The 20,482-nt window shown below is 42.3% G+C and overlaps 1 protein-coding gene across 11 annotated transcripts in view; it reads left to right on the top strand.

Annotated features, from left to right (window-relative positions):
• Nucleotides 1-20,482, top strand: part of NEXN (nexilin F-actin binding protein) — a 60,791-nt gene that overhangs the window by 15,362 nt on the left and 24,947 nt on the right. For 4 of the 11 annotated variants that reach the window (XM_077277186.1, XM_077277188.1, XM_077277190.1 and 1 more), the window contains exons 2-8: nt 7,695-7,778; nt 10,393-10,584; nt 13,364-13,445; nt 14,858-15,006; nt 16,210-16,251; nt 19,105-19,302; nt 19,544-19,723. In XM_077277186.1, coding sequence (XP_077133301.1) covers nt 7,752-7,778; nt 10,393-10,584; nt 13,364-13,445; nt 14,858-15,006; nt 16,210-16,251; nt 19,105-19,302; nt 19,544-19,723 — 870 coding nt within the window. In that variant the 5' untranslated portion in view covers nt 7,695-7,751. The remainder of the gene's footprint in view (nt 1-7,694; nt 7,779-10,392; nt 10,585-13,363; nt 13,446-14,857; nt 15,007-16,209; nt 16,252-19,104; nt 19,303-19,543; nt 19,724-20,482) is intronic. The other 7 variants (XM_077277192.1, XM_077277196.1, XM_077277189.1 and 4 more) reach the window with 4 other exon arrangements.

Raw genomic sequence — 20,482 nt, 5'->3', positions numbered from 1 at the left:
TTATGGTGGGTTTTCCCATTCCCACAGGTCTGAATGATACCATGTCCCTGGCTATTCAAATTGACCGGCGGTTGCGGGAGCGCAAAACCGCAAATTCCCTCATGTTGTTGTCTGAACAGACACCTGATGTGATGCAATGTGATAGAAAAACCGCAAATTCCCTCATGGTGTTGTCTGAACGGACACCTGATTTGATGCAATGTGATAGAATCCTGACTAGAAATGAGAGGAAAATTCATAGACGCCGGAATGGCTTGTGCTACTACTGTGGTGATTCTACATATGTTATCTCAGCATGCTCTAAACGTATATCTAAGGTTGTTAGTCCTGTCACCGTTGGTAATTTGCATCCTAAGTTTATTCTGTCTGTAACTTTGATTTGCTCACTGTCATCTTATCCTGTCATGGCGTTTGTAGATTCAGGTGCTGCCCTGAGTCTTATGGATCTCTCATTTGCTAAGCGCTGTGGTTTTATTCTTGAACCATTAGAAAATCCTATCCCTCTTAGGGGTATTGATGCTACGCCATTGGCAGAAAATAAGCCGCAGTATTGGACACAGGTTACCATGTGCATGACTCCTGAACACCGCGAGGTGATACGTTTTCTCGTTCTACATAAAATGCATGATTTGGTTGTTTTGGGGCTGCCATGGTTACAGACCCATAATCCAGTCCTTGACTGGAAGGCTATGTCAGTGTCTAGTTGGGGCTGTCGTGGTATTCATGAGGATTCCCTGCCTGTGTCTATTGCTTCTTCTACGCCTTCGGAAGTTCCGGAGTACTTGTCTGATTATCAGGATGTCTTTAGCGAGTCCAGGTCCAGTGCATTGCCTCCTCATAGGGAATGTGACTGTGCAATAGATTTGATTCCAGGCAGTAAATTTCCTAAGGGAAGACTGTTTAATCTGTCGATACCTGAACATACCGCTATGCGTTCATATATCAAGGAGTCTCTGGAGAAAGGACACATCCGTCCGTCTTCTTCCCCTCTTGGTGCGGGATTCTTTTTTGTGGCTAAAAAGGACGGATCTTTGAGGCCTTGTATTGACTATCGGCTTTTAAATAAGATCACTGTCAAATTTCAGTATCCTTTGCCGCTGTTGTCTGACTTGTTTGCCCGGATTAAAGGTGCCAAGTGGTTTACCAAGATAGACCTTCGTGGTGCGTACAACCTTGTGCGCATTAAGCAAGGGGATGAATGGAAAACCGCATTCAATACGCCCGAAGGTCATTTTGAGTACTTGGTGATGCCTTTTGGGCTCTCTAATGCCCCTTCAGTTTTTCAGTCCTTTATGCATGACATTTTCCGGAACTATCTGGATAAATTTCTGATCGTTTATCTGGATGATATTCTGGTTTTTTCTGATAATTGGGACTCGCATGTGGAGCAGGTCAGGATGGTCTTTAAAATTTTGCGTGAAAATTCTTTGTTTGTCAAGGGCTCAAAGTGTCTTTTTGGTGTACAGAAGGTTCCCTTTTTGGGGTTCATTTTTTCCCCTTCTGCTGTGGAGATGGACCCAGTCAAGGTCCGAGCTATTCTTGATTGGACTCAGCCCTCGTCAGTTAAGAGTCTTCAGAAGTTCTTGGGTTTCGCTAACTTCTACCGTCGTTTTATCGCTAACTTTTCTAGCATTGTGAAACCTTTGACGGATATGACCAAGAAGGGCTCCGATGTGGTTAATTGGGCTCCTGCTGCCGTGGAGGCTTTCCAGGAGTTGAAACGTCGGTTTACTTCGGCGCCTGTTTTGTGCCAGCCTGATGTCTCGCTTCCCTTTCAAGTTGAGGTGGATGCTTCAGAGATTGGAGCAGGGGCCGTTTTGTCGCAGAGAGGCCCTGGTTGCTCTGTTATGAGACCTTGCGCCTTTTTCTCTAGGAAGTTTTCGCCTGCGGAGCGAAATTATGATGTGGGCAATCGGGAGTTGTTGGCCATGAAATGGGCATTTGAGGAGTGGCGTCATTGGCTCGAGGGTGCTAAGCATCGTGTGGTGGTCTTGACTGATCACAAAAATCTGATGTATCTCGAGTCTGCTAAACGCCTGAATCCTAGACAGGCCCGCTGGTCATTGTTTTTCTCCCGTTTTGACTTTGTTGTCTCGTATTTACCAGGTTCAAAGAATGTGAAGGCCGATGCTCTTTCCAGGAGCTTTGTGCCTGATGCTCCTGGAGTCGCTGAACCTGTTGGTATTCTTAAGGATGGTATTATCTTGTCAGCTATTTCTCCAGATCTGCGACGTGTGTTGCAGAGATTTCAGGCTGATAGGCCTGATTCTTGTCCACCTGACAGACTGTTTGTGCCTGATAAGTGGACCAGCAGAGTCATTTCCGAGGTTCATTCCTCGGTGTTGGCAGGTCACCCAGGAATTTTTGGCACCAGAGATCTGGTGGCCAGATCCTTTTGGTGGCCTTCCTTGTCTAGGGATGTGCGGTCATTTGTACAGTCCTGTGGGACTTGTGCTCGAGCTAAGCCTTGCTGTTCTCGTGCCAGCGGGTTGCTCTTGCCCTTGCCTGTCCCTAAGAGACCTTGGACACATATCTCCATGGATTTCATTTCTGATCTTCCGGTGTCTCAGGGCATGTCTGTTATCTGGGTGATATGTGATCGCTTCTCCAAGATGGTCCATTTGGTTCCTTTGCCTAAACTGCCTTCCTCTTCCGATCTGGTTCCTGTGTTTTTCCAGAACGTGGTTCGTTTGCACGGCATCCCTGAGAATATTGTGTCAGACAGAGGATCCCAGTTCGTTTCCAGATTCTGGCGATCCTTTTGTAGTAGGATGGGCATTGACTTGTTGTTTTCGTCTGCTTTCCATCCTCAGACTAATGGACAGACGGAGCGAACTAATCAGACTTTGGAGGCTTATTTGAGGTGTTTTGTCTCTGCTGATCAGGACGATTGGGTGACCTTCTTGCCGTTAGCTGAGTTTGCCCTTAATAATCGGGCTAGTTCCGCCACCTTGGTTTCGCCGTTTTTCTGCAACTCTGGTTTCCACCCTCGTTTTTCTTCGGGTCATGTGGAACCTTCTGACTGCCCTGGGGTGGATTCTGTGGTGGATAGGTTGCAGCGGATCTGGAATCTTGTGGTGGACAACTTGAAGTTGTCACAGGAGAGGGCTCAGCGCTTTGCCAACCGCCGCCGCGGTGTGGGTCCCCGACTACGTGTTGGGGATTTGGTGTGGCTTTCTTCCCGCTTTGTTCCTATGAAGGTTTCCTCTCCCAAATTTAAACCTCGTTTTATTGGTCCTTACAAGATATTGGAAATTCTTAATCCTGTATCCTTTCGCCTGGATCTTCCTGTGTCGTTTGCTATCCACAACGTGTTTCATAGGTCCTTGTTGCGGCGGTACGTTGTGCCTGTGGTTCCTTCTGCTGAGCCTCCTGCTCCGGTGTTGGTTGAGGGCGAGTTGGAGTACGTGGTGGAGAAGATCTTGGATTCTCGTCTCTCCAGGCGGAGGCTTCAGTACCTGGTCAAGTGGAAGGGCTATGGTCAGGAAGATAATTCCTGGGTGGTCGCCTCTGATGTTCATGCGGCCGATTTGGTTCGTGCCTTTCACGCCGCTCATCCTGATCGCCCTGGTGGTCGTGGTGAGGGTTCGGTGACCCCTCACTAAGGGGGGGGGTACTGTTGTGATTTTGCTTTTTGCTCCCTCTAGTGGTCATTAGTGATTTGACTCTGGAGCGTCTGTCTTTTCCTATATCCTCACCTGGGCCGTTAGTTCAGGGGCGTTGCTATATAAGCTCCCTGGACCTTCAGTTCAATGCCTGGCATCGTTGAAATCAGAGCTAATCTGTTGTGCTCTTGTCCTCTGATCCTGGTTCCTGTTTTTCAAGCTAAGTCTGCTTCATTGCTTTTTGCTTTTGTTTTGTTTGGTATTTTTGTCCAGCTTGTTCCTATCTGTATCCTGTCCTTGCTGGAAGCTCTAGGGGGCTGGTGTTCTCCCCCCGGACCGTTAGACGGTTCGGGGGTTCTTGAATCTCCAGCGTGGATTTTTATAGGGTTTTTGTTGACCAGATAAGTTATCTTGCTATATTCTGCTATTAGTAAGCTGGCCTCTCTTTGCTGAACCTGGTTCATTTCTGTGTTTGTCATTTCCTCTTACCTCACCGTTATTATTTGTGGGGGGCTTGTATCTTGCTTTGGGGTCCCTTTCTCTGGAGGCAAGAGAGGTCTTTGTTTTCTTCTCCTAGGGGTAGTTAGATTCTCCGGCTGGCGCGAGTCATCTAGCGATCACCGTAGGCATGATCCCCGGCTACTTCTAGTGTTGGCGTTAGGAGTAGCTATTTGGTCAACCCAGTTACCATAGCCCTATGAGCTGGATTTTTGTATCTTGCAGACTTACACGTTCCTCTGAGACCCTGTCCACTGGGGTCATAACACCAGGCATTGAACTGAAGGTCCAGGGAGCTTATATAGCAACACCCCTGACCTAACGACCCAGGTGAGCATACAAGGGATGATAGACATACCCAGAGTAAAATCACTAGTAGCCACTAGAGGGAGCCAAAAGGTAAATTCACAACAAAAAACACAAGATGGTGTCAAATTACAGAGTCTCACTGATCTGCTGGCTCACCATGAATTACACCATCTGTGACTTCAAGGCTTCCAGGACCGACTACCCCCACCAGTGGCACCCTGCTTTTGTCGGGCACCACAGAGGGGAGGTAACGACAAGCTTAGGAAGCTGACAGTCCATTGATGCATGTGGCCAGGTGACCTGATTGTCCCAACCTGGCTTCTCTGAACTTCTCCATGGGGCCAGGTTACCTGAGGGTCACAACCTGGCTTCTTCGAACGTCTCCATGGGTTCAGTGATGTTCAATGAATTAGATCTGTATTCCTCCAGCTGGGTTTGTGGTCCCTTATGCTGGCGTCCTGTAGAGTGTCAAATCTGTATACCTCTGGTTGGAGTCATGCTTCCATGGCTGCTGTTCTGTAGAGTCTCACTGCAAAAGGATAAAGCTCCCTATTTATATCCACAACTGTCCTCTAGGCCATAATCCACAGGTCAGAGGGAAGGTGGGATGAGGTCAACTCTCATTGTTCCAGTATTCAATCAATCTGCATGGTTTGTCCTTCAATGTTTGCAAGTCAACCAGCTGCATGGACTGATACAATCGGTAATCAACATATTGGCAAACATCGCTTGTTCAATGACCCTGTGTCCCTGTCCTCTAAGGATAGCAGCACAATACGCTGCAACAAACAATTGAAGAGTCAACTTTCAGGCTCATATGAACAATGGCTTAGGTCTCTTGACCTACCATAAGACGCATCTGGCCTAATCAATAACAAATGCTGTGTCGTTACAGCTGCAACAAACATCAACTCAAGAGTCAACGTTCAGGCTCATATGAACAATGGCCTATGTCTTCTGACCTACTGAAAAATAAGTCTGGCACAATTAAAAATAAATTCTATTTGTCTACTAAATGATGTTGTTACGTTGGAGCTGGACACTAACACATTCAGCTCTGCTACATCAGTAGTGACTGCATTATAAATAGCGCAGCACAGATAACATTGTTGGTAAGTGCTAAAAAAATGTCCCAGTGATTAGGCAGACAGAGGACAGGAATGTGGAGGCTGCAGCAGAGATAACGCAGGAATTCAGGGGCGCAGATGATAACGTTCCCAAATGGTGGTAAATGGACGACTTAGGGACTCTGGTATCTGACCATGTTATAGGGAACCTGCCAGGACCATGTTACTACAGAAACTAACAGCATGGCTGTATAGGTCCGAGCTCAACAATAAAAATGACACCAGTCTTGTAGTGATCCGATGTGCCAGCGCTGGGAAATCGAGCACTGAAGCAACTTAGCCTGAAAGGTGCAATGTGGGCGTGTCAAAGTACTCTGAATGCATAGACACACCCCCGGTGCACTTCTAGGGTCCTTTGTATGTGGCTTCAAAGCTCGCTTTCTCATCAGTAGCATATCAGATTACTACAACACAGGTGTCGTTTTTTTTGCTGTGCAGCCATCTTGCCAGTGTCAGAGGTAAAAAAACACCCTGACACATCGTTTATAAAGAAGGACATAACAAATAAATTTGTTATTATCGCGTCCGTAAAAGTCCGATCTATCAATATGTACAATTGTATAAACTGTACGGTAAAGGCTGTAAATTCCTAAAATGGTACCGTTGGGTCACTACACAACCACAAGTCCTCACACAGCTCCGCCAACATAAAAACGTTACGTGTCTCAGAAAATAGCCACACAAACAACATTTTTTTCTCTTTTTATAAATTTCTGAATTTTTTTCCACCAAGTAAGTAAAATAAAAAAAAACAATAAGATTAGTATCTCCATAATTGTACTGACCTGGAAAATCACATTACTCCGTCATTCTCACTGCAGAACGAATATATCCGCAATACTCAAAAAACAATGGCGGAAATGTTTTTGTTTTTTTCACCATTTCAACACATTTTATTTTTTCTGCGCATTATGTGGTAAAATGAATGTTGTCGTTCTAAACGACAACTTCTCCCACAAAAAAAAAAAAAAAAAAGTCCTCGCACGACGATGTGGATGGAAAAATAGAAAAGTTATGGCTCTGGGAAGAAGAGGAGGGAAAAGACACAAAATCTGCACAATTGGGCAGCGCTCGGGTTTTGCAGATGGCGTTGATCGTTGCTTTGGATGGCGCTGATCATTGCTTTGGATGGCGCTGATCATTGCTATGGATGGCGCTGATCATTGCTTTGGATGGTGCCGATCGTTGCTTTGGATGGCGCTGCGCCTCTCCGTGAAGCACCACGAGTTCTCGCTGTATCTTTAGTACTTTTTCCGCTGTCACTTATGACTTTCCTATCTCTTCATTAACTTGCTTCCAACTTATGAGGAGCCGAGTGCAAAACTTCAAAAGGAATAACGGGATATTAAATAGCAGACACCCCATGAATGTGCAGAGCGTCGCTCCCTTCATTCTGCTTTTATACAAATATGATATTTCTATAATTAATAACACGATTTCATACAAACACAGGTGACCATAAACCAGCCGCGTGCACCTCCACATGGTCACATGGAGACACTTTCAATATTTTTGGGTTTTTAGGAACTGTTATTGTGGCTTGGCTATTTTTCAGGAAGCGAAAGGGATGGGCTGCGACTTTGTAGTATGTATTCTGGCAGAGGAGGGAATGATGGAGCCGACTACATACCGCACAGCTCATCCATGAGTGATCTTACATGTTAAGAATCCACATCTCTTCTCTATATAGGAGAGCACTGGCCTCCATCTGTATCACACGCTTAGGAAATTAATTGCAAAGTGATTAAATTGCTTATTGATTGCATAATTAAATGTCCGGTTAAGGGGACATTTTATTTTTTAGTTCAGTGCATGTATTTTGGGCTAAAAATTATTTTTGTAATAGGTTTTATTAAGAATTTTGCAACGTTTGCCTTCTATAGTCGCTGTGCTGCACTGTCTATTGCCGGATGCAGAATGAGATAGCTGAGGGTCCATCAGTGAGCTCGTCTGATGGGAACATTTGTAAATCTTTAATGTGTTTTTTGGGGGGGCTATGGAATTAAAAAAATGAATATGCAGAGAAAAGAAGAGTAAACATTTTAATGAAACCCAATTGCAAAAAAATATTTGTTGGCCCAAATACATGCATTTAAGTAGAAAATAAAACCTTTAAGGTTTAAAAAAAAGCATTAATATCAATTTCTAATTTTAGGTTGAATATTAAAGTCACCTGATTTACGGGGGGAACGCCAGGGAAGCGAAAATAATCATGAATGACGTGGCCCAAAAGACTGAGGTAGGTACTTAACGTGTGTAATGGCAGCTGCGCAGGTCATAGGAAACCACTGGATGTCAATGTCGCGTGACGCATGTCGCCATCCAAACTTTTTCTAGTGCAACTTTTCAGTTTTGACAATTTCACTAAATTAAGGGGCAACTAAACTTTTAAGGTTTTTATGCTAGAGTCCTTTTTCCATAGCGTTGATTGTTGGGGGTGCAGACCTCCACCAATCACTGATAGCAATGCAGAGAAGTGGTCCGATTATTTTCAGACGCGAGCAGAGGTGAATGGATCTGAAAACTTTCTATAGAGCCCAAATGGAGCTTTGCCCCTATTTGGGGGTTTGTCTATTACTTCTGTCTCTCGGTTAAGGCAAAGCTGCTGGTCTCTGGACCTAGACACTAACCCATCAACAGGGACTAGGCATGGACTATAATAACCCATCACAAAATGTTTCAAAGTTTAGTTTGTAGAAATTCAGTGCACCTGATTAAAAAAAAAAAAGGAAAGTTTTGCACTAAATCCAGGGTATAAGAAAAGGCAGGGATTTGCAATTCCAGGAAGGCGGGTGACTGTGTGACCAAATCATAGCTCCACAGATGTGAACAATGGCTGCTGGTATTCAGCCACTTCCCGAGAAGGTGAGAACTGTCGCAATGTAGCAAGTGACAGGAGAAGAACTCTCAGTATGGCAGAGGCTCGTTCACATTTGTAGGTCTGCAGATGTATGATATCAGCGTTGCCCATACACGCTGTCTCTCTGAATTCTCCCCATCTACGTTTATGTAAATACAAAGTATCATTGTTTTTATTCTTTTCTCAACTATCTTTGATTGGTACAGACAGGAATCTGTATCTATTTTAGACCTGTTGCAATGTACTGCTTAATGTTGCATTATGTCTCCCATTCGGAATAAAGGCGTACAAAAGTTTTTTACATGATTTCTTTTTTTTTGTATTTTTTCGAACCAAAAATGTGGTCAGCTAAGTTTTTGTTTTGTACATTCAAAAAAAATCTCCCAACATAACGTAAACCTGACTAAACATAGTCAAAAGATTTTTTTTGCCTGTTTTAAGGTATGGATACACCACCATTTATATCTGAATATATATTTTTTGCATGTAGGTGTCTACATTCAGCCGAGTGCGCTACAAGTGTGAACTGAGGCTCAGTACATGTATTTCTCTAAATTACTGCTGTAAATTACTACCAGACCTGGTGTAAATGCCGCTGTTCTCCTGAACCCGGCAATGTGTTTCTTTTGTTCCTGCTCCTCTCCGTTCCTGAGATATGGTCCTATCTTCTCTGTACACAAGTCTAGTCTTGTTTTTCAAGTGGGTGTGGTCTTAATATATTCTCAGTGGGCGTCTACTTGATGGCCACACCCCCTTGCAACAAGACTACGTTTATATACAGGAAAGAATAAGCCATATCTCGGGAATAGAGAGGATCAGGAAGAAAAGAAAAACATCGGCGGATTCAGGAGAACCGCGGCATTTACACCATGTTTATGGCGAGTGACGGGTCTCATTTAATAGGGATAACACTGTCTTAGAAATTAATAGAGAGATTCAGTCTCTGCATGGTCGTTGTAGCCCCCTCACTGGGCAGGAGATGGGGTCTGTATCATCAGACATCAATGCCATATATCAGATGAGAAAATCCGTTCAAGTGGTAATCAGTCACCTTAGGTAACACTTTTAACTTTTAGACCCTGAAGCTAAACTTCTAGTTAATCATCTATTAGGTGTACTAATAATGGTCGTCGTATGTGTATCATTGTCCCTTCACATTGTGTTTCCCCCAGAACCAGTCCCAGTCTTGTACACGGGTTGTGTTTGGTATTGCAGTAATTCAAGACTGGGTAGCAATACCAGACACAACCTGTGGAGACAGTGGCGCTGTTTCTGAATGAGCAAGGATCATATGTAAACACATGGTGACATGGTAGTGATTATAGAGGCAGGGATTTTCCAGATGTTTCTGTCAGTAACACTAAAGATGAACACGACAGCAGCTCCCAGACTGAACTCGCTGATAACAGAGAATTAAGAGAAACATTTAAAGGGTTTATTTTTGCAGATAGCAATAATTTTCAGACTGGTTAACAAAAATAAAGAAGTCATGCTCGCAGTCACAGTCCCAAGCTTTTTTTTGTCCCGACAGTTTCCCGTTCTCCGCTGGTCTCTACTTCCTGGACACACAGGAAGCGGCAGTAAACGCTAAATGCCTGCTCAGCCAATCACTGATTGAGGTGGGTCAATGCTGTGGCCAGTGATTGGCTAAGAGAAATTTCCTGTGTTTTCAGGAAGTAGCGACCAGATAGGACTTAGCTGGACCATGACCAGTGCTGGTTCGAGGGGGGATCGGCGAGTATCACGTCTACTTAGTTTTCTACCTAGTCTGAGCCCTTTTAAAATGGTTTTTTTCTATCCACCGAATCCCTTTAACTTCACATCAGAGATGAAAGAAACTTTCGATTTACTTTCCCTTTAAGATTTTTCAGATAATATAATAACAATAACATGTGCTGGAAAATGCGGCTCACGCTCTGTCCTTACTTGCTTTCTGTCTATAATTCTTCCTCCATATCTGTCATGCTCCTTTCCTGTTTTTCTCATCTTGAAGATTCTGCTTTCTACATCTAAACCTGTCCAAAAAACCTACGTCCCAAAACTTGGCAAGGGAGATGTAATGAATAAGTTTGAAGCCATGCAGAAAGCCAGAGAGGAGCGGAGCCAGAGGAGATCCACGGACGAAAAACAGCGGAGGAAAGAGCAGTATAATAGAGAGCGGATCTGGAACAAGCGGAAGCAAGAGGTGCTCTGCGCTGCTGTGGACTCGCTGTCTTGTAGGCTAGCCATGACTTATACGTCTAGGCCACAGTATACATATACAGTGCATGCACTAACCGCAAAGTGACCCCTTCACCACTGTCTCCTTTATTCTCCAAAATGTTCCCTGTGGTCTCTTTTGAAGATCAAGGGATCGGAGTGTTGTCCATTTCCTTACATCTTCTCCACCCTTGTATCATATTATTACACATTACAATTATCCTAATGGACAGAAACATTTTTCCCACCTTCCACTTGATGCACTGTTAAAATATCCATTTTATTAAGTATTTCACATTAATAATGTAATATACCCAACACCAACTATAGCGCTAAAATACAACAGGTGGACTAAGTCCATAGAGTGTGGATTCTCCAATATTGCTGCCTAAGGAAGCACTATTGTCACATTATTGCCAAGGACAATGGGCACCTACCCTGTCCCTCAAGCTACGGGAACCCTAGGCTGTCCCCCGGATTACTCCTGATGGTGAAGACGCCGGGGTCTCGTACTTTGTTCTACTCCTATAATACTTATCTGTTCCGTCCCTCACCCAAGAATGTATGAGACAGAAGTATATAGGAGCATAGCAAGGTACGAGACCCAGGTATAGCCACCATCAGGGGTACAGGGATAGCCTAGATTGAGGGACAGGGAAGGTGTCCATTGTCCCTGGCAATATGGTGACATTATGACTGGCCAGGTTAGACGCAAGGAGGAGGGTTCTTGTACCTCCTGGAAGTAACAAACTCAGAACAGCTGATACAACCCAAGACAGAGAACTCCAGGAGTCCAACTACCCAGTTTAACCCCTGCAGCACCAGAGCACAAAAAGCCAAAACTACTAATAGGACAGTGAAGTCGTCTTAACTACCGCAGGTGTACGCATCTGACCCCACTCTGTTGCGGTATTCCCGTGACTACTATTTTGTCTATAAATCCCTGTGCCCATGATGAAGCTGAATTACAGGCGAAACATTAACCTTCAGTGTTCCTTGTTAGCAATTGTGATGACTGTCTTTGCACTGCAGACACAACACCAACATATACAGGTCCTTCTCAAAAAATTAGCATATAGTGTTAAATTTCATTATTTACCATAATGTAATGAATACAATTAAACTTTCATATATTATAGATTCATTATCCACCAACTGAAATTTGTCAGGTCTTTTATTGTTTTAATACTGATGATTTTGGCATACAACTCCTGATAACCCAAAAAACCTGTCTCAATAAATTAGCATATTTCACCCGTCCAATCAAATAAAAGTGTTTTTTAATAACAAACAAAAAAACCATCAAATAATAATGTTCAGTTATGCACTCAATACTTGGTCGGGAATCCTTTGGCAGAAATGACTGCTTCAATGCGGCGTGGCATGGAGGCAATCAGCCTGTGACACTGCTGAGATGTTATGGAGGCCCAGGATGCTTCAATAGCGGCCTTAAGCTCATCCAGAGTGTTGGGTCTTGCGTCTCTCAACTTTCTCTTCACAATATCCCACAGATTCTCTATGGGGTTCAGGTCAGGAGAGTTGGCAGGCCAATTGAGCACAGTAATACCATGGTCAGTAAACCATTTACCAGTGGTTTTGGCACTGTGAGCAGGTGCCAGGTCGTGCTGAAAAATGAAATCTTCATCTCCATAAAGCATTTCAGCCGATGGAAGCATGAAGTGCTCCAAAATCTCCTGATAGCTAGCTGCATTGACCCTGCCCTTGATGAAACACAGTGGACCAACACCAGCAGCTGACATGGCACCCCACACCATCACTGACTGTGGGTCAGTCTTCCTCCAGACTCTGGCACCTTGATTTCCGAATGACATGCAAAATTTGCTTTCATCAGAAAAAAGTACTTGGGACCACTTAGCAACAGTCCAGTGCTACTTCTCTGTAGCCCAGGTCAGGCGCTTCTGCCGCTGTTTATGGTTCAAAAGTGGCTTTACCTGGGGAATGCGGCACCTGTAGCCCATTTCCTGCACACGCCTGTGCACGGTGGCTCTGGATGTTTCCACACCAGACTCAGTCCACTGCTTCCTCAGGTTCCCCAAGGTCTGGAATCGGTCCTTCTCCACAATCTTCCTCAGGGTCCGGTCACCTCTTCTCGTTGTACAGCGTTTTCTGCCACATTGTTTCCTTCCAACAGACTTACCATTGAGGTGCCTTGATACAGCACTCTGGGAACAGCCTATTTGTTGAGAAATTTCTTTCTGGGTCTTACCCTCTTGCTTGAGGGTGTCAATGATGGCCTTCTTGACATCTGTCAGGTCGCTAGTCTTACCCATGATGGGGGTTTTGAGTAATGAACCAGCCAGGGAGTTTTTAAAAGCCTCAGGTATCTTTTGCATGTGTTTAGAGTTAATTAGTTGATTCAGAAGATTAGGGTAATAGGTCGTTTAGAGAACCTTTTCTTGATATGCTAATTTATTGAGACAGGTTTTTGGGGTTATCAGGAGTTGTATGCCAAAATCATCAGTATTAAAACAATAAAAGACCTGACAAATTTCAGTTGGTGGATAATGAATCTATAATATATGAAAGTTTAATTGTAATCATTACATTATGGTAAATAATGAAATTTAACACTATATGCTAATTTTTTGAGAAGGACCTGTATTAGTTGAAATGGTGGAAGGGTGAACATTTCTCTGTCCATTGGGACAATTGTGTATTTGTCTCGTAAACCCTCCAACCATGGCGGGGTCCGGACTCTGTTCTTATTGCGTTACCACTGAATAATTCTTATTCTTTGCCACCAGATTAAAGAGTTACTAGAATCTGATGAAGAAGAAGAAGATAAATCGAAGCAGGTGGAAAAAGGATACGTCCCAAAGCTCACCGGTAAGTCTGATCAAAGTCAAAACAGGTTGGATTTTTTTTTCACCTTTTACTTTTAGCAAGAATTTGAGCCCTTCCTAGTTCCTAGTCGCTACTGTTTAGGACCACCGTAAAGATTAGGTTTAGATACCGTGAGTAAGGGAGGAATATATTTTTAAAAATTTTCAACTGTGGAAATTTCCAAATTATTAGGAATTTCCATTACAAGACGGTAACTAAATGCTACAATTTCAATATTTATTACTCAAAAGCAAAAAATAGACAAAAGAACATTTATTGGTAGAGATGAGCAGATTGGCAGGACCTTGGTCCAGAAACCACAGACCTGGCAGGAACCCTGCGGACCACCTTCTATCTGCTGGTATCACCAGATCCTCTACTGGTTAGTAGACCCGGTGCACCGCCATACATACATCATACTGGAACAATGGCGTCGTGCACGGCCTACAAATCCGAGAAGATGTGCCGGCGATTTAGTCAGATAAGAGGCAGTTTGCCAGCTCCTGTCCGGATGCCATGGACTACTGACTTGGCCACTGGACCTGCAACATTATTTGCTCATCTCTAAGGGGATGATAATTAGGCATTTTAGCCGGATTTTATATTCAGAGCCAGAAATTAATTTTTTCCCCCTATAAGTGGAATGTGTCTCATTATTATCATAGGCTGGACTATATCAGCTATCTAAGCTTTCTGGCCATTGGATCAGGTTTCTAAATTTTGGAAGCAATCGTTAGAAGAAACAAGAATCGTTTGGTTCCATTTGGTAAAATGTTTTTGACCATTAGTGATGACCCTACATCTATGGCTCAGCTTAAGGGCATTGTTCCAAGTACATAAGGTCGCCCTGTGAATAAGATAGGGGACACCTTACTGATCTCTGGGGTCCAACCGCCAAATCATAGAACCTGACTCTGCAGAAACCCACCTGCTGCTCTTACCAGTCATTGTCTATGGTACTGCTGGAAATTGTTGCTCCAGGATTCTGCTATCTCCAGCAGGCGCAGAGAGAATGAATGAAACGCGTTCTCGGGATTGATGAGGGTCATAGTAATTAACAATTTATATCCCCTCTTTGGTACGACCCTTCGAATTATGTTGTACTTAATTGGCTTATTGAAACGTTGTACAATTTGGCAGTATACGTTTTATGCCACTTATGTACTTATCTGAGCTGTGACTTGTAATAAACAGCGATAATCACCCGTGTGATAATCAAATGTAATGAAAGTTCCCATTGAATGACAACAAGTAGAAACATTAAACATCATGAGATATTAATACAGAAGAATGATAATAAATCGCACAACTTTCCCTTTACAAAGCCGTTCTCTCGATGCTACATTGTATCCGGATGATTCCGAGGTAAGCGGGGAATAGACCATACTAAGTCCTACATCTATTTGGTGTCGTAGGAACCGTTAAAGGAAAGTTTGTAGAAATGGAAAAACAAAGGCAAGATGAAGAGAGAAAAAGGATGGAAGAGGAGAGGAAGCGGAGGCTTGAGCAGGACTTGAAGGAAAAGAGGAAAATTCAGCGTGAACTGGCAAAGAAAGCTGAAATTGTACGTCAGGTTTACCTTCTTCTTTTCTCTTATTTATACCAGTACTTTGCTGCCCACCATAAATGTGTAATGTTTGTTGTCATTTTGAGGACAATATCACCGCAGGCTCTGCAATACCATCTTTGGGAACAATGTTGTTGTTTTTTTTTTATCTTAAATCCATGTATTTTTGCATTTTTTTTTCCAATAGGGTTTCATTAAAATCTGTTTGGCTCTTTTTTTTTTACTCTTGTATATTTTTTTTTACTCTTGTATATTTCTGGCTGAAGAATGAGTTAACTGAGAATCTGTCCTTGACCTTGTTCTGACAGAAACTTGTAACTTATTTATTTTTTTAGCTCTTCTTGACTGATGAATGACCACAGACCACATAAATGTTGACCTGAACATTGATGTGGTCATAAATCAGCTGAGAGGAGTTCAAGAAAAGATACAAGAGTTATAAACTCTACGTTAGAATCACTGACGAACTCAGTTAGCTCGTTCTGCAGCCAGACAACCTGTAAAAAAAAAAAAAAAAAGAGTGCAATTTTTTAAAAATAAAGAACATTATGAACATTATTTTAAGTCCAAAATAAGTGCATTTAATTAGAAAAAAGGTTTCCCCAAAAAACTGCTAACGTGAGTCAATAACGAATACTGACGCATCTGACCAATCTTAGCAAGCGTAAATTTGCACTGAAATCCCAGATATTTCCTCCTAATTCACTTATTAAACCTTCTGAAATGTAAATTTCTTTCTGTGAATTAGATAATTTCTCTCCAGTCTGCAATTTAAGTTGATAACAAGAAAAGTGGCAAATTTGAAAGCAAAAGTTCACTTGGCGTCGTGGTTTGTACCAAAACCCGGAGTAAACTGCCCGATAAGTGGTCTGCGTTACATTCAGATGTCCATGGTACCATCCATGGTAGAACATTAATTGGGTTATCATTTATGCACACAGGTCAGTAGTGTTTTACAAGTGTTTTTTAGAGACATTTTGGTTCTGGTCTAGAAAAAAAACACCTGTAGGGTTTCCGCTCCTTCCCCTTTTCAGGAGCCATAAACAAATCTTCAAAGTCTAAGTTCTTTTAAAAATGTGATTTCCTTACGTGACTTTTTTCCTGTTCTAAAAAATGCTTTTTTTTTCATGAACAAAACATCAGTATCTTCTTTGTGGAAAGGCAAACAGCATGACAATATGACCAATTCTTATTTAATAGATTGAGGACATTAACTGTGATGGAAGTGACTCGGAGATGGAGGTAATGAGAAATTTATTCAACTAAAATTCCTATTCTTCCTACTTTTTTTTCCTTCTGACGTCTTTCTATCTTTATTAATACTTATTGCCTATTTTTCCTGAAAAAGTACATTTTTTTTTTTTAATTTAGGTTCCTATCCCGGAAATATAAAGGGCTTCATCTCGTTTAACTTAACACAATTATTGTATTTATTTTTTATTTTTTTTTTAACTTACGGTAACACAATTATTTTATTTATTTTTAATTTATTTTTAACTTAACACAACTATTTTATTTATTTTTTTAGTATGTTACTTTTGACATGGTTTTTTTTTTAAATTAATCTCTTAGCTTATTTTTGAGAACAGTTTACCGCTGAAATCTCCAAGACAAAATAAAAACGACAGACGTCTCCTCTCAAGTTCATGGTTTGCTGAGGACTTATATCTTCTACATTTCAGACATTCACCGACCTCTGTGATAAAACATGTTAAACTAATCTGAAGATGCCATGAGAGACAATCTATGGAATCAGTTTTGAGTGTCTAAAATATAACAGCTGAAGGAAGTTATGAGGACAATTTACCCCAAAATGAACTGGTTATCAAGGAGCCGCCTTATAGCAAATCTTTCCAAAAATTTGTTCTAGCAAGAAACATTGGGCCCGATTCAGCATTTGTGATTTTTTCACACGTTTCTCTTTTTTTTTTTAAATAATTTTCTTTGCACAAAATTAACCAAAATGGCACATGCACATAATGACGAACTAAGTAAAAAATGGTCTTTATTTTTTACTTTTACCTTTTCTGTGACTTTTTAAGCTCAAAAGTTCTAAAAATTGTGTCAAAATATCTATGCAAATATCCTCTTCAGAGAGGAAGGGGACTAGAACTCTAGTACCAACTATTGGATGCAGCAATCCTAAAACTCAATATTGACCCATTAATGAGCCTTGCCTTATGACTTAGGATAAAACCAATCTATAAATTTCATTTACAGACATATGTTTCAGGGTGTTTGCTCCTCATCAGTGCAAAGCTTAGCCTATTTATCCTAAGTAGTGATATAGTGATATACGAATATACTGTTTACTCGAGATTTCTCGAGCACGCTCGGGGGTCCTCCGAGTATTTTTTAGTGCTCGGAGATTTAGTTTTCTTCGCCGCAGCTGAATGATATACATCTGTTATCTAGCATAAGTACATGTGGGGATACCCTAGCAACCAGGCAACCCCCACATGTACTTATGCTGGCTAACAGATGTAAATCATTCAGCTGCAGTGAGGAAAACTAAATCTCCGAGCACTAAAAAATACTCGGAGGACACCCGAGCGTGCTCGAGAAATCTCGAGTAACGAGTATATTCGCTCATCACTAATCCTAAGTCATATGGCAAGGCTCCTTAAAGGGTCAATATTGACTTTTAGGATTTCTATCTCTCGACAGATAGCACTAGAGTTTTAGGGTACCGTCACACAGTACCATTTTGATCGCTACGACGGCACGATCCGTGACGTCGCAGCGATCGTATGAATATCGCTCCAGCGTCGTAGACTGCGGTCACACGTTGCAATCACGGCGCTGGAGCGATGCCGAAGTCCCCGGTAACCAGGGTAAACATCGGGTAACTAAGCGCAGGGCCGCGCTTAGTAACCCGATGTTTACCCTGGTTACCAGCGTAAACGTAAAAAAACAAACAGTACATACTCACCCGTCGGTGTCCTTCAGGTCCCTTGCCGTCTGCTTCCTGCTCTGAGTGCAGCCGTACAGTGAGAGCAGAGCGCAGCACCGCTGTGATCTGCTCTCACTTTCCGGCCGGCACTCAGAGCAGGAAGCAGACGGCAAGGGACCTGAAGGACACCGACGGGTGAGTATGTACGGTTTGTTTTTTTACGTTTACGCTTGTAACCAGGGTAAACATCGGGTTACTAAGCGCGGCCCTGCGCTTAGTTACCCGATGTTTACCCTGGTTACAAGCGAAGACATCGCTGGATCGCTGTCACACACAACGATCCAGCGATGTCAGCGGGTGATCAAGCGACGAAAGAAAGTTCCAAACGATCTGCTACGACGTACGATTCTCAGCAGGGTGTCTGATCGCAGTAGCGTGTCAGACACAGCGATATCGTAACGATATCGCTAGAACGTCACGAATCGTAACGTCGTAGCGATGGAAATTTCAATGTGTGACGGTACCCTTAGTCCTTAGTCCTCTTCTTCTTTGAAGAGGATATTTACATATTTAAATTCCCAGAGGAGTATTGCATGGCATATAGGTCGTCTTACTCCAAAATATCTGGCATACATACAATCAGTTGAGCATTGGGGGAAGGGGAGACCGGAGTATATTTGTGACTTGTGCAAATGATGACTTAGGCAAAAAATCTGGAAACCCTAAACGTCATCTACAATAGTGAACTAAAAAAACAAGTTTAACACCTATAAAATAGACTTTAAAGAGGAATATGCTGCAAACAAAAAAAGCGCAAAACAGTAAAAACTCAGCAAATAACCGTCACAAATACAACAATCGGGTCCATAATGTATTCAATTTTAAAGCAACCTTAGTTCTTTTTACTTGGTTGGAGGATCGGACACATTGAAATCCAACATTAGGACGTATCTACAAAAAAATTTAGTTCTATGTAGAATTCTTCTTAGTGTAATCCAACAAAGTCTCCGAGGTTTCAGATCTTGACTATAAGGAGAAGATCCAATGAGTTAATGTCGGCATCGAGACACTTTAGTCTATCATAACTCTTACCTTCTTCTTTCGTAGAAATAGTTTATGGAGTTTTGGTTCGTGGGTTTCCTTTTCTTTATAGTTAGTGAATAGCGTCTCGTCTAACCAAGGAGAGTGTCTATTTTAAACAGGAAGAAACAGAGGAAGTAGAGGTAGCCGTAAGAACAGAAAAGCCTGTCAGATCTCCGGGGAGAATAAATGTCAACTTCGAAGATTTGGAGAAGGAAAGGGAAGAAGACGAAAAAAAAAGACGTGAAGAAGAAAAAAAGAGAAGATATGATGAGCATAGGAAATCATTCCGAGAAGCTAAGAGACGTTCCACCGCTATGGTAATAATGTCTAGATGCCGGCAATTATGCTGTAAATGTATCCACTTACAGAGGTTTTGGCTACAGTTAGAACCAATTTGATTTTGGCATCAATCATAGGCACATAGTGGAGGCAAATACCAAGGTTGTTTGTATCATGTCCTGTTAAGAAGAGCTGCACATCGCCACATTCAAGTGACCAAATTATGATCATTCATTCTTAATTATAATTGCCATCTGCCTACACATCTTATTTTCTAAGGATGAAACAGAGACTCAGGACAAGAAGAGCAAAGAGCAAGTGACTCCTGGAAAACTAAAATTAACCTTCGAAGAGATAGAAAAACAAAGACAGGAGCATCAGAAGAAGCTTACGGAAGAGGAGGCTCGCCAACGTTTAGAGGAGGAAAGAAGGACCTTTGAGGAAGCCAGGCAACATGTGGTAATACTGACATTAATTCTGTAGTTCTTTGTCCTCCCCTACACTCTCTTACAGTCAATATAGTGATTTCTAAAAATTGTTAATTCTCATTCCCAAAGTCATTCAAGAAACAAATATATCTTTTGTCATTTGCCCCATCAGTCCAGTAACTAGCTCATCCAGATGAATTCCACGCTCAACCTTATTGTTTTCTTATTGTTTTCATGAATTCTAAACCCTAAATCCCAAGTTTATTAATAGATTCAGTGTCAGCGTCTCTCTATAGGGTCCTGGAACACAAGATATCGGAGATGAAGTAGTGACCATAGCTCTTGGCTACCGGTACGTCTACGATGGTGGGAAAGATAATATCCATCTAAATATTGACACTTGGTGATTATCCACACGAGATAATTGATGAATAGTAAGTGTCAATATGTAGATGGATATTATCCTTCCCACCACCGAACTGCCTGATAACGAATTAGAACAGAAAGCATGCAATCATGTTCTTGACAGTAGAATCTGTAAAAGAGGTTATTGCCGTCCTTGACAACTGCCCCAGACTAGTCCAAGGCTCGTGGCTTCACCCAGAGCAGTCTGGCCTCAAGTGCAGTAATCGCCCTCCCTGGGAATGGTTGACACCTTCCTTAACAGCCTGGTGATGTCTGCAGTTCTCCGCCATTCTGGGCATGCAATAAAGCATGGGAGAGCAAACCCAACTTCACTGCTCATACTCAGGTAGGAAGGACTTTGAATGCATGCGCAAGATTTCCAGTT

Source organism: Ranitomeya variabilis, chromosome 8 (genome assembly GCF_051348905.1).
Source record: "Ranitomeya variabilis isolate aRanVar5 chromosome 8, aRanVar5.hap1, whole genome shotgun sequence".
Lineage (NCBI taxonomy): Eukaryota > Metazoa > Chordata > Amphibia > Anura > Dendrobatidae > Ranitomeya > Ranitomeya variabilis.
This window is presented reverse-complemented; position numbering and strand designations above follow the sequence as displayed.